We start from the raw sequence: 13,092 nt of genomic DNA, 5'->3' as shown, positions 1-13,092 counted from the left end.
CTCGGTGTTTCCTAGTACTAGCTGGAAAGACAAGCACCGACCCAAAAGTCACTCATGGGTGCCTAGTCATCCATGAAACTAGAAAAGTCCCTGGCTTCCCTTTTCCTGCCCCTTCTTCTCTGTACAGTATTTTTTTTTATTATCTGTCTTTCAGAAAGAAGCTTTCGAATTCCTATCCAGGAAGAACAAATTGACTCCAATTCTAGTCTCATCAAAAACTGACTCCACACTATGTTACTGTTTCCTGCATTTCTGAGCCGATCAACCATAACAAGTAATGTGACAGAGCATTCTGTGGCTATATGTGTGGATGTGTGTAACTGTTTAATGGCACTTCGGTTCCTTTGGGTCTCGTTGGGTGGCCCCTTTGGCATTAGGACCCATGAGAGTAGCTGTTCTTGGTGGAATCATGTGATTCTTTCTCTTAGGCAGATCCTGTGCACAGCATCCCTGTTGCCAGGACTGAGTTGATACAGTCCTCTGTGTGTTTCTAGCCAATTCTGTATGTAGTGATGGGCAGTTGTCTTTGGACTGAAGAAAGGTGGACATCCTGTTGTGCTGAATACCTTGGTGTGTCTGTCATCAGCAAGGCTGCTTCAGTCAAGCTTGGACATCTCCACAGTAAAACTGTTTAGGTTAAACCACTGTTGTGGGACTTGATTGTGGGACTTGAATCCACAAGCAAGTTTGGTTCCAGACAGCGCTCTGGATTTGGGGAAAGTCTGTTTATGTCATGGGTTTAGAAGCATGTACGTGGACATTTAGAGTTTTTCTGCTGATGAATGGTAAATTTGTGATTGTTTAGAAAAGAGTAACTCCCTAGATGCTCTCTGTTGGTAAGAGGCAAGAGCTGAACTCTGTAACACAGTGCTGACTCTGGGCCTTCAAGGGTTACAAAGATCGCGTAACAGTGGATAGCTGCCTAAACTATGCTCTGACTACTTACCTGGATGCTCACCTTGTGCATGCTGTCAATGGAGCCTGCATTCAGAACTGAAGACGTGTTCTTGATTTGGTCTCTGTGCAGTTAAAATACCTGGTTGTTTGCCTGTACAAAAGGAATTTTACTTCTGTATTGTTTTGCCACAAGTTAATCGGTCTGTAGTTTTGGAAAGCATTCAAATTTTAGGTAACAAGTTCAAAATCTGAAGCCTCTGAGGGAAACCTGAAGTGTTATTGTCGATACCTTTTGGTGTAATTTAAATACCTCGGTGTAAGATTTCAAGAAGTAAACTTGAAAGTTATATAATACAGAAGTGTTTTGCACTTCAAATATAACTCCTCAGTTAATAACTCATTAGGGATCGGTATTTTATATACACAGTACCAAAGCATATGCCAAAATATGCAACAGGAAACGTATTCAAGAATACAACTGGTGTCTAGAAACATGTTTTTAAACATATGTCTTCTTATATGTTATACATATGGTGTACTTAGCAGTGATTTCCTATTTTGAAGTGCATATACAATGTATATAAATGTTTGTATTATATACGAATTGTGATAGTGACTTTTTGAAATAAATTGTGGTAGCAGCTAGATGTGCATGTATGATGTGTATGATTGGAGAGTACAAATGAGCAAAAAGTGACTCCAATGTGTATAGTTCTTAGAAAGCAGGATCACCAAATGGTCCATCCTGTGGTTTAGCAGGCTTTGAGTTCACATGCTGCCTTGCCCCTGTCTTTCTGTGTAATTTGAGAAAGCTGTGTGTAGTGTTTTTTATCTGTGAACCTGTCCTGGCAGCCGTTCTGGCCTGAGAGTTGCTGTGATACTCGGGATGATAAGGCTCAGCCCCTTTAAAAGCATAGAGCCCCGGTTTTGAATGTGGAGGTCTTTAAAAGCGTGCTGTGGCCTAAACGCTGTGGTCTTGCAGTGAATTGGATGGCAAAGTGCAATGGATGAATCTGAGAAATGCATTCCAAATTCTCGCAAAAGATGCTTATCAAGTTTGTAGTCTGCACTTCAGAGGCAATAAAGCGAGTACCATGTTTCCATGTAACTGAGCAAGGTGCAGATAACTAATGAGCTATCTGAGGTTGTGGGTTATATGGTGGAAACACAGCCCACAGGAACAGAAGTGCTGCTGTGGCAGCAGAGCTCCTCTGTGGTGCGGACTCATCAGCTGTTTCCACGAATTTTACTTGTTTACTGCCCTCTGGCTCAGCTGCATGGGAAGATACCCGAGTGCGCTATCTTCTCGTGCCTCCCTACGGCCTCCCGATCAGATTTCCTGCAAACGAGGGCATGGGTTCCCTCTGGCTGAAGCAGGAATTGATACTGGCCCTGGAAGCGCGCAGCAGGAGTAGGGTAGCCGAGGACAAGTTGCATTTGCTCATCAACCTTTGGAGAACTGCAGACGGACAATTCGGCGTGCTGTGTGGCTGAAGGCCTGTCATAGCAAGCCCTCGCAGGCTGTAATTGCTGGCTTTTGTGCTAATGCATACCTGTGTGAGCCACTCTGTGCTGCCTGTACTGCTGTATCGGGGCGTATAATCTGATTAGAAGAGTTAAACCATAATAACACTTGATAGGATTGGAGGCATTTATGATTTGATTTTTTTGAGGATTTTGGGTATTGGTGGACTGCCGGTTTAAATAAACTAATATAGATATTTCACGCTAAATAAAGGAGTAACAATCTTTCTTTTAATTGCCATGTTCAGTCTTGTCACTCTTCTGTGAAAAACTGCTTGGATTTTTTTTGTTCCAATCCTCCCTAAAATGGCAGAAAGTAGTTAAAAATAAGCAGAGAATCTTGAACAAATTGGTGCTGCCTTCTGCCCACGCTTGTCTTCCTACGCGCCACAAATGAAACTTTCCCTTCTCAAAGGTATGGGCCTGTGTCACAAAGGAAGCTCCTGTTTTTCAAACCATTCAGATTTCCCCATTCTCAGACACGAGAGAGAGACACCATCTAAGTTGAGCAGCTATGATCTAAGCTGATAAAGATAGGGCTGTATGGGAATTTTTTTCCAGTGTAATGTGGTAAACTGAGGTGTTTGGTTCTTATTCTGCAAACCAATGCTAGCTCTGGTTTTAGCATGAACTGTATTGGCAGTTAGAGTACCTGGTAAACCTATATGATTTGTAAAATAAATCCATCTTGGACGTCCTAGAGCCCTGATTCAGGTGTTGAATTAAGCACAGGGAAAACTGTCTGCATGAATGTTGTCACTAAAATTTGGCCTCTAGATGGTAAGAACTATCTGTAAAACTGACTAATAATTCCTATAACTTTGTATCTCTGGGTGAGAATAATGCCATTTCTTCGTCAATACTTTAACTTATTTTCAACTGCACTAGCCGTGAGTTACAGGCCCTGTGGCCAGCCCATTACATTGTTGGTTTACAATTAGCGACAGACAGACGTTAGGTCAGATTGCTACAGAAAAAATAGGAGGAAAACCAAACAAAAAAATAACTCCTCTTGTCTTAAGGATTTTTATCGACAGTATTTTTTTCTCTTACATGTGAGGCTATCCCATATGGCTGCCTGGAGTTTTCACAAGGCTATATGTTTAAAATGGAGGCTTGTTTTGCTTATTGCATTGCTGGATTCAGGTTTGGAGAAGCATTAGGACAAGAACAGGTGGTATTTGAGAGCCACATTGGAAAAACTTTATATAAATGGGCTGGGTTTTGTAGTTCTTGAACCCTCCTTTCAGACTGCAGATTTGGCAGTTAACATATATATTTCATGTTTCAGTAGTTGTTATAATGTAAAAAAAAAACAAAACCACAGGTCTCTAAATTTATGCTTTTTATGTTCACTTCCTCCTTTGTCTTTTTTTTTTTTTTGGTTTTCCCCTACAAATATATGACAAGTTTCTGTACTGTGGCAACCTCAGATCCTTTATCTCCTGCATTTTCTCTTCACATTTTCTGGGGACCTAGTGCATCAAAGTGACTCAGGTTTGCCATGAGAGACTAAGAAAGGTCACATCCGCCGATATACACGCTGCCAGCTGCTAAGCTGGAAAGGAAATACACAGCTTGGTAATGTCAGAGGCTTGGGGTTTTTGTCTCTGTCTGGTTTGGTTTCCCTCTATGAAATGTCAGTTACATTACCTGGCCTCTGCTCCACTGGGATTGCCTGCAAGGAGTCACCACTTTTCGTGGCCAGCCTGTGCAAACAACCCAGAGAGGTGACTGCACGACTCATTCCACAGGCTAAGGCAGAGCTCTGATGAGTGTGTGCTGAAGCATCGTTAGCACTGCTCAAAGGAAGGATCCAAGGGTCTTTGCGAAACCCTAATTGTTTTGGGGTGAGAATTTAACTTGCCTCGGGAACCCCCATGTGGCACTACATGAATCATGCGTGCTTCTACCACAGTGTCTGACTCCTGTGCCCCTAGCCTTACCTGCTACAGGTTTGCAGGGCAGTAACTCTCCCTCTGTGCCAAAAGAGAGAGGGAAGGCAGTAGTCAGGCACTGCAAATAGCCCAGGATCTGGAACACCCCTGGGCAGCCAGTCTCCTAGTCCCTGCAAAATCTCAAGCCTGGCCTAAAGGTCAGCAGAGCTGAAAGGAATACAACTTTGTCTTCTAGTTTCAGGCTGCAGATAAATTATTTGTCCTTAAGCTTCCCCCCCCTCCCCCCCCCCAGTTTTTGGATAGTACTATGTGAGCTGTCACTACTCATACAGTACCCTTCTGGGGAGCTGATGTCCCTGTGCCCCCTCTGGTGCCAGCCTCACCATGTGCTCGCTGCGGTACTGACCTGCACCCCGTGCACCGATGGTTCTATGCTTTCTGCAGCCCATCAGAAGTGCTGTCCTACCACAGGTCATCTGGTGTGGCAAGTCACTTTACCTTGTGAGAGTAACATCTCTCATAGCTGTCACAACGCAGTCAAGGGCTCGTTAAGTAAAGACTGACTGGCAGTTGTTTCCCAAGAACATAGACAAGTTTTATACAACAGAATGTGAATCCTGTAGCAGCTAGCAATGGAGATTTTTACAGTGGGATGAAAACAACTTATGAGATGGAGCTTACAAGGCAATTCATACGTCAGTGTAACAAATATCAGTAGTCATTCAGAAATTACATAGATTTCGTGTGAACAAGCTCGTGTACGACCCATTTGGTCACCCATTATGGGTAATCAGCAAAATCTCAATGTCAGGAAACCAAGTACTCTCCCTGGAAACAATACAATCTTACTGCTGACATTAAGTTTAAGGAGTGTCAGTAAAGCCACTGGACTTGCAAGAACTTATTGTGTGTTTGAGAAGTGGTTACTTTTTGTGGTTGCTTTGTTTTCTTCTTTACTAACCTTTTCCAAAGAACAAAATTTGGACAGTTCAGCAAACTGATGGCTCCCGTGGTCCCAGGCAGAAAGGAAACTGTAAAATGAGGCTCCCAGTGATGTGTATAATATTCAGCTCCTGGCTGGACATCCTTAAGGCGGGCAACAACCCCATGTGATGCTACAGGCGTGGGGATGAATGGCTGGAAAGCTGCCCAGCAGAAAAGGACCTGGGGGTGCTGGTCGACAGGCGGCTGAATATGAGCCAGCAGGGTGCCCAGGGGGCCAAGAAGGCCAACGGTGTCCTGGCTTGTATCAGGACTGGTGTGGCCAGCAGGAGCAGGGCAGTGACCGTGCCCCTGTGCTGGGCACTGGTGAGGCTGCACCTTGAATACTGTATTCAGGGGAGCCCTCATCGCTCCCTACAACTGCCTGAGAGGAGGGGGGAGCTGGGGGGGTTGGGCTCTGCTCCCAGGGAACGGGCGATGGGACGAGGGGAAACGGCCTCAAGGTGTGCCAGGGCAGGGTGAGGTTGGACACTGGGAAAAATTCCTTCCCCGAAAGGGCTGTCAGGCACTGGAAGGGACTGCCCAGGGAAGGGGTCGAGTCCCCACCCCTGGGGGGGGATTTAAAAGCCGGGCAGACGCGGTGCTTAGGGCCAGGGTTTAGTGGTGGGATGGCAGGGTTAGGGGAACGGTTGGACTCAGTGATCTTAAAGGTCTTTCCCAACCTGAACGATTCTATGATTCTTCTCTTTGTCTGTTCATGACTGTGCTATGTCTTCTCTGTTTCATGCAAAGGAGAAGGCACTGCATGATATACATTCTCAGACAACCCCGAAGACCACATTGCTTCCAATGGCCTTTTAACCCTTGAGATTATAATTTTCAACATAGGTTATATGGATTGAAAGACACTGCAGGCCACAGAACCTCTGCTTGTGTGTGAAGATAAAGACTGTAAAGATTCCTAGTTTCTGAAAAGTCTTGGCCAAATATTGTCTAGTTAATCCTGTAGCTGCTGCTGAATAAAACCACCAAACAGTCAGGTGATGAGGAATGAGAACTACTGCTTATTGATGAGTGAAATAGGCATTTTTTTTACCAATAGGTGCAGAGCAAGCTGGAAACCCTACCAGAGAAGGCAGCAGTGTGAAACCTAGCAGCATTGACATACGTCACATAAAGGACTGAGCAAGAAAGGGATTGACAGATGAAATGTCACTACCTTACATCAGAGACAGGTAAGGTTAGCTTTAGAAAACCCCCAAAGATTTTAAAGCCAGATAATCAGGTTGTCTCCGAAAGGGCACTGCTGACTCTAGAGATTTAGACTTGGCATGTACAAATATTGTCTGTGATCTGAGTGTAAACGTTCCATTGTCTAGCAGTATCTGTGTACAACTGTAATGCTTGAACAAGAATGAAAACACGTAGAGACCAATTCTGAAAAAAACAATATTCAAAAAAGATAGAAGGAGATAAATTATTAGTTCCTATTCTGATAAACACGGGGTATCAGATGTCACACACGCTAACTGCCTGCCTGCAACCTTTGCCAGGCTTAGGGTTCCCTTGTGTACCACCTGCCAGTTGTCTTGGTAGGACCTTTGGTGGTCCCTTCTCTTTTGCTGTGTTTACCACCCTGTGCAAAAGTCTGATTAAGGTTCATATTTGGTATTTAGGCAGTGCTAGTTATTAGTGTCCATCTCTGAGCTTCAGGGGAACAGCCAATTCCTCCATCTGGAACCACTACGCTGTCCTTGTCCTTTCTGATAGACATGGTCTAGTCTCTTGCTACTTCTGCACTTCTAAAGATGAAGAAAGTAAGGCATCAGGAGACTAAGTGTGGTGCCTACGTTAGTGACCTCATCTTCTACCACTCGAGTCCTTCTGTTAGTTATAAAATTATCCACCCTAGCTGTTGCTTGGTTATTCAGCAGCATTAGTTATCAGTGACTGGTGTGCCAGATATTCTGGGGTACGGCCTTGAGGTGTAACTTCCAGAAAGTGAGGCTGAATGACTCCGAGCTCCTCAGGACCCCGGCTTTGGCATCAGAACAACTGTCAGGGTCCTAACAGGGTTTGTCTCCTCCACATCAGTATTGACAGTGGGACTCCACCCAGGGTGCGAGTGCACATAACAAAACCTCAGGGAGTTTCTGGGGAGCCTGAGCTGCACCCCTGAGCAAGTCTCTCAGCAATGCACAGAGCTGATCCCATCTTATTCCTGAGCTACGTTTTTCTCTGCACACCTCATGAATAAATCATATGTCAGGGTTGCTCCTAAGACCATTTCTCACATATCCCACAATGTCTGTCAGCGTTGCCAGCTACTGTAAGAGGGTTTGCAGCCCTTTTATGTTTGCAGGAAGCCTACACACTACCTTTTAACGAAACTGGAAGCACCTGACCTCAAAGGCAGGTGCTGGTGGGATGAAGAAGAAATCTTGATTTCAAGAACTTTGGCTTTCCTTCATGAGTCTTTTTTTCTTGCTTTTTTGATGCAGGTGAGACTAAATACCTCTTTTATAGACTCTGAGAAAGACTTGCAGAGCCAGGGAAAGTGTTGGGCTGAATGGGAAGGTGTATCCCCCTCCTGTCCACAATCTCTTTATGGACGCAGTGAGGAACTTCTAAAAGTTGCTGGTGCCTCATTTCCCCACTGTACCAGCCTGTGCTGGAGAAGGGGCAAAGGGTAGGAGAGGGCGGAAGGGAGAGTTTGGTTAGCGTGCTTTTTACAAGAGCAGTAGCAGCACTTGTTATCAGGGCAGATGTGGGCTGTTCTGCCCCCAGGAATTGTGGCTGCAGCCACAGTAAGGTGGAGGGGCTTAGTGTGCTCCGGGTATTCCTTGCCCTATTATGTGAGGAGGAGTAGTTTCAAGTGGTATTGCAGCCAGCATGCCCTGTAACCACATAGTAGGGCTTTTGAAACAAGTTCTCATTATTAGCCTATTCTTATAAGAGCCAGGGGTCACAACAATATCCTCAGAGTTGGTCAGGGCTTGTGTGCAATTCAGAAGTGGTCATAACTGATTGGTCTGCAGGGTATATTGCTGCAGTGTCCGAGTGTTTTCATCGTGGGACTATGCAGAGTTCTGAAGAGGGTGAGACAAAGTTTTGTATGCTGCCGAGTGCACTGTGCTTTCTGTGCAGGGGCAGCACCCGGACTAGTACTTGTACATCTTCCCTGTCTCTGTGTTGCCTGTACATTGTGGTTATGCTGTTTGGAGAAGCTGGTGAAAGGAACCCTGACTTGGGGGACTGAACCCAAGAACTGTGGTGTCCAGGATTCTCTGTGGCCAGTTGGGCAGCGGCTGCAGCAGGCAGCGTGTGTGTGTTTCCAGTGTGGCGTGAGTGGTGCAGGCGGGGACAAGTGTGAAGAACAGTGCTGTGTGGGAAGAGCAGGGGATCTCCTGTGTGACAGAACTACAAAGTAGGAGGCTTTTAGTTTCCAAAACGTAATAGTTGGCCTTCTAGGGGCATTATGTGGGAAAAACTGATGGCAGAGACCGGTGTCTTTTGTCTGCTTGCAGCTCGTTTGGATGTCATGTTTTGATAGAAAAGTTTCACCTAACACATTTAAGAATACAAGCAGCTTTGCAGCATACATTCTTAAAACTAGAAGAGTCTGTTGCATACCAAACCTATCCGATTATTTCCAACCCATGACAGGAACACAGGTAGATCCCTGAATAGACCAAAGACTAAGTGAAAAGTGTTTTGACTGACCTACTCTTTGAGATCCATAGATGAATCTTCAGGAAGAAAGTGTAGAACACTCTAAAGGAAGAGTGATGGTGTCTGTGTGGGAAGTTTGTTCAGGCTTCATTGGCTGTGTATTAAACTAAGGAATTAACAGGAAAACTGTCAAATGCTGTAGGCGTGGCATTTTCTAAAGGCACTCATCTCTTCACAGGTCTGACTCTCCCTTGCCTTGACCTATTTGTCATCACACGGTGTGGAAAAGAATCCGTTAAAAACTGCTTCTGCATCAGAATTCATCTGTTCAGTTGAGAATGAGGTTGGATTTTAAATACCGTCTTCACTGTGCACACATAAAAGCAACCACAAGCTACAGGGATAGGAGCAAACCCTAGGGTACAGTGGAAATAGAAGGGGGGGGGAGAAGCAAGCAAACTGTCTACAGATAAAGCAGAGAGAGAGGTTTCATATGCGTTTGTATAAGGCAAGACATTGGAATTGAAACCCAGCAGCAGGTGATGATTACAGGCAACATTTCTGTGACTAGGTACAATTTTGCTAAGCAGCTGTCTTTTGTTACCTAAATCCCAGGGATCTGGGGGTCAAGGAGCTGTACATGTCTCTAAAGAGTCCATTGCAGCCATTTTCAGTTTTGGTACCAGGGCTGACCTTGCAGCCTGTGGGGAAGACTGTATTCTTTCTCTTGGTTTCATGGTATCCATATGGAGTTACATTGGCTCTGGAAAATAATTTGGGTGTCTCCTGATCCAGAGTGAAGGAAGTTGAAAACAACAGAATCAGAATATCTGAATGGGTGGATGGACTTGCTATACGTTGCAATCTGATAGTTAAATCCTTGAAGGTTTCTAGATTCATTACGAACTCTTAAGTCAGAATGAAATAGTCTGAGAGCGCTGAAGTTCACACACTAATTTAATTTGCATTAATTTTCAATTGTATATTAACTTGCAAAATCCTTTGAAAGTGAAATTACATGATGCTACATCTTGCTTCTAACCTGTTGCTCTCTTAATGGAGTCACTGGTGCATGGTTGCTTGGCCCTGCTGCTTTAAGAATTTGATGACGTAAAATAAAATCCTTTCCCCGCCCCGAAAGAAACAGGAAGAGTGCAGCCACAAAAAGCACAGTGCCTTCCAACAGTGTCAGGGGAGAGAGTACTTTTGCAGCAAAGTCCTGATACAAGCCCACCCTAGTGTGCTTTTGGGTTGTATAGCTCAAGACATGACTGAACAGCCAAGTGGAGTCGTTCACCTCAAGATTCGAGCTTGCTTGCTGCTGGTGATGTGCCTAGGGCAATGGACACAGCAAACTCTGGCAACACCATGCCAGGATGGCGAACTGAGAAGAATCGGTAAAGGCGAAAAAAAATGCTGCCCCAAATGCAAGTCAGTCACAGGTAAGGGAATGATGTGCCCGTCATCTTCCTGTTTGTCGTTATTGTTTTATGTCAACCGGGGTAATCAAGTATGGGGAACGGGGCAGGGTACGTGTGTATGTAAATGTATCTTGAGTAACTGTATATGCAAAACGAAATGGCAAAGGCTTCCCTTCTGCCCCTTAAATTCATAACATGCCTTAGCTGTAAACTTCAGAATGGACTCATGTTTCCAATTTGTTACGTGCTTATACTTGCTATTCTGTAGTAGGAAAGGGAAAGCTAAGTGTCTGTGGGTTGGTCTTGCTCACTAAGGAAGAAGGTGTTCATTTAACGCTGATTCTGAGCCCTTGCTCCATTCAAACATGGTTTCAAAGTTTGTGCCATTCAGACTTCAGAGGGAATACAGGGAGTGATGCTCTCTGTAAGGCTGTTCTTTGCAATTTGTCGTCCTAAAGAGTAGGAAGCATCCCACTTCAATCCCTCTGTTCCGCTGGCCTGTGCTTGTCTCAGAAGTAAATACACAGACAAGGTCTCAGGTGATCATTACTTTCAACAGCCTGTTCTAACTTGTATCCTTGCATGCTCTTTGGGTGGTGGTGAGATGGTAATGGGTTCTCACTTGTCTGTAATTTTAAGTCAAATTAAGGCACTAGAGGTGGAACAGGCTAGCTGCAGGACTTACTGGGTGACATTTCTGTGCCTGTTAGGTGGAAGGACAGGACAGGTGATTCTAATGGCCTCTTCCATGGTCCCAGGAACAATCTTGCTATTCTTCCTAACTTAGCGCTGTCCATAGTGGTAGCCAGAGCTGAACAGTAGGGAACATGTGTGTATGACTGACAGCAAGGAATGCATCTTCCTCTTCTGTTTGTCCCAAAAGAAGGGTGGCTGGAAGCCTTGTCTAAGTAGTATTAGTAGTGCTGTTGTCCTGCAGACAGGAGACATCTGAGAAGTTACATCTTTCATTGGTGCCTAGGTAGGAGGCAGCCTCCCACCTATTAGTAACTTGAATATACCTGCCTCATCCGACAACAAGGACACAGAGTTCCCTGTGGAAGGAGTCCACACATGGGATTTGTGGGAATGAGCAATAAATAGAAGATCTAGAGAGTCCTCAGTAGCATGAAGACCCCAGGATATTTCCCTTCCCACTGCAATAAAATTATTCAGCATGAGGTAGGAGAGTCATTGCTTAGTGGGATCAACTCCAGAATCACCCACTAGTGGTAGGCAGAAAGAAGCATCCCCAAGCTGTTTCCTTTTTGCTGCCAGATTTTATTAAGTTCTGAGGGCCAGAGGAGGCCACTGGGCAGAGGAAGATGTGGGCAGTTCCCTGGTGGCCCTGTACATTCCGTCACTAACCTCAGGAAATAATCTTTGCTTGATCTCTGCTACTCACTGTGGGTTTTCAAGCATGCTGTTGAAATAGCCAGCATTTCCCTCTGTATTTTTTTTCCTTTAAGATTATACAGCTTCCTTGTTGAACAGCACTTTTCCTCTAACTGGTCTCCAGCTGCCTGAAGGACTGCTTGATGCTGTTTACTGATGGGATCAGTATATATGATCAATCCTTTGCTCTCATGAACCCAGGAGCCTCTCAGAATTAGAGATGATATTTTTTGAGTGCAAGCAAAGTTCACGGCAGAACTCCTCTAGAAACAGAAGGACAGAGGGGTAGGAAGGGTGCTGGTTTTATGGCTTGGAATTAGACCCACTTCTGCCAACAGAGTGTAGGAAGCAGCTCCTGTTGTTAGGAAAGGCATGGAAAAGGAGCTCAAGCTTCTCTGGCCAAGGATTTTCTGGGCATCCCTCCTCTAACATGGCTGAGCCTAACTGAGAAGAGCTCTGACAGTGTCCTGAGAGCTCGCTGGATGGCTAGTTAACTTGTAGTGCTTCTCCAGGACACTGGCAGTGCCCTCCTCACTGCCCCTGGTGTCTAAATCTGCACAATGTAGTAAAGCAAACCTGCTGCCTTACTTATGTCTACCATGATCTACACTGGTCTTCCAGATAAGAGAGACGGGTTTTAGTGGTAACTCACGCAGTGCTCAGATAACCATGACTCAAAAATCTGAGTGGTGCTGAATTTGAGTACTCTAGTGACGTCTTTCTGGTATCAATTTTTTCCACTGCAGTACAGTAAGGAACTGTTTTACCTGTGTCAGCCAGTAAGACTAATGGTTAAGTTAATTTCTGGGCTCTATGGCAAAGGCAAGTCTAACTTCTTTCTTCTTGACAGGAAGCAACAGCACATGTCAAGATACTGAGGACCTTGACTGCAGATGTCGTGAGGGATACAGCTGTGTTGATAGCGCATGTCTCTACTGCAAAAAACTGCCTGAATGTGCAGAGGGCGAGGAGCTGGTTAAGCTTGGTAATTAAAGAAATGAAAATGACTCTAAAAGACAGAGTTCAATATAAGTGGTTGGCTGAGCAGCAGTTTCCTTCACTTATTATAATCTGCTTTTGGGGATGCTTGTGGTGCAGGGAGAACTGGCATTTATACTGTGGCCTCTGACTAAAATCCTTGCTTTCCTATTTTATAATTCTTCCCATCCTAAATTTGAGACTTCCACTTCCATGCTCAGACTTTCAGTATTACTTTTCTTCCAAGCTGCTAGAACTGTCATTAGAAGACTGTTTTGCTCTGTGTTGCCTCAACTTTACACCCTCTGCTGTCAGATCAGACTATTCTATGTCTCTTCTGTAAGGGGTCTACCCATACATTTCCCAAA

General features: G+C 44.8%; 2 protein-coding genes across 4 annotated transcripts in view; both read left to right on the top strand.

Annotated features, from left to right (window-relative positions):
- The window catches only part of TNFRSF4 (TNF receptor superfamily member 4), an 18,959-nt gene extending 9,713 nt beyond the window's left edge, over positions 1–9,246 (top strand). Inside the window, exons 7-8 of one of the 3 annotated variants that reach the window (XR_004843022.1) lie at positions 155–274; positions 6,364–6,451. Coding sequence is in view for 2 of the 3 variants with exons in the window: in XM_035902130.1 (XP_035758023.1) it covers positions 6,364–6,446 (83 nt within the window). In the remaining variant the exon portion in view is untranslated. Of the gene's footprint in view, positions 1–154; positions 2,599–6,363; positions 6,491–9,167 lie in introns of those variants that run through there. The other 2 variants (XM_035902130.1, XM_035902131.1) reach the window with 2 other exon arrangements.
- Positions 9,247–9,893: 647 nt separating this feature from the next.
- Positions 9,894–13,092, top strand: part of TNFRSF18 (TNF receptor superfamily member 18) — a 5,532-nt gene continuing 2,333 nt past the window's right edge. Inside the window, exons 1-2 of the mRNA XM_009646790.2 lie at positions 9,894–10,375; positions 12,597–12,731. Coding sequence (XP_009645085.1) covers positions 10,201–10,375; positions 12,597–12,731 — 310 coding nt within the window. The 5' untranslated portion in view covers positions 9,894–10,200. The remainder of the gene's footprint in view (positions 10,376–12,596; positions 12,732–13,092) is intronic.

This window comes from Egretta garzetta, unplaced genomic scaffold (assembly GCF_000687185.1).
Source record: "Egretta garzetta isolate BGI_Z169 unplaced genomic scaffold, ASM68718v1 scaffold29, whole genome shotgun sequence".
Taxonomy (NCBI): domain Eukaryota; kingdom Metazoa; phylum Chordata; class Aves; order Pelecaniformes; family Ardeidae; genus Egretta; species Egretta garzetta.
This window is presented reverse-complemented; position numbering and strand designations above follow the sequence as displayed.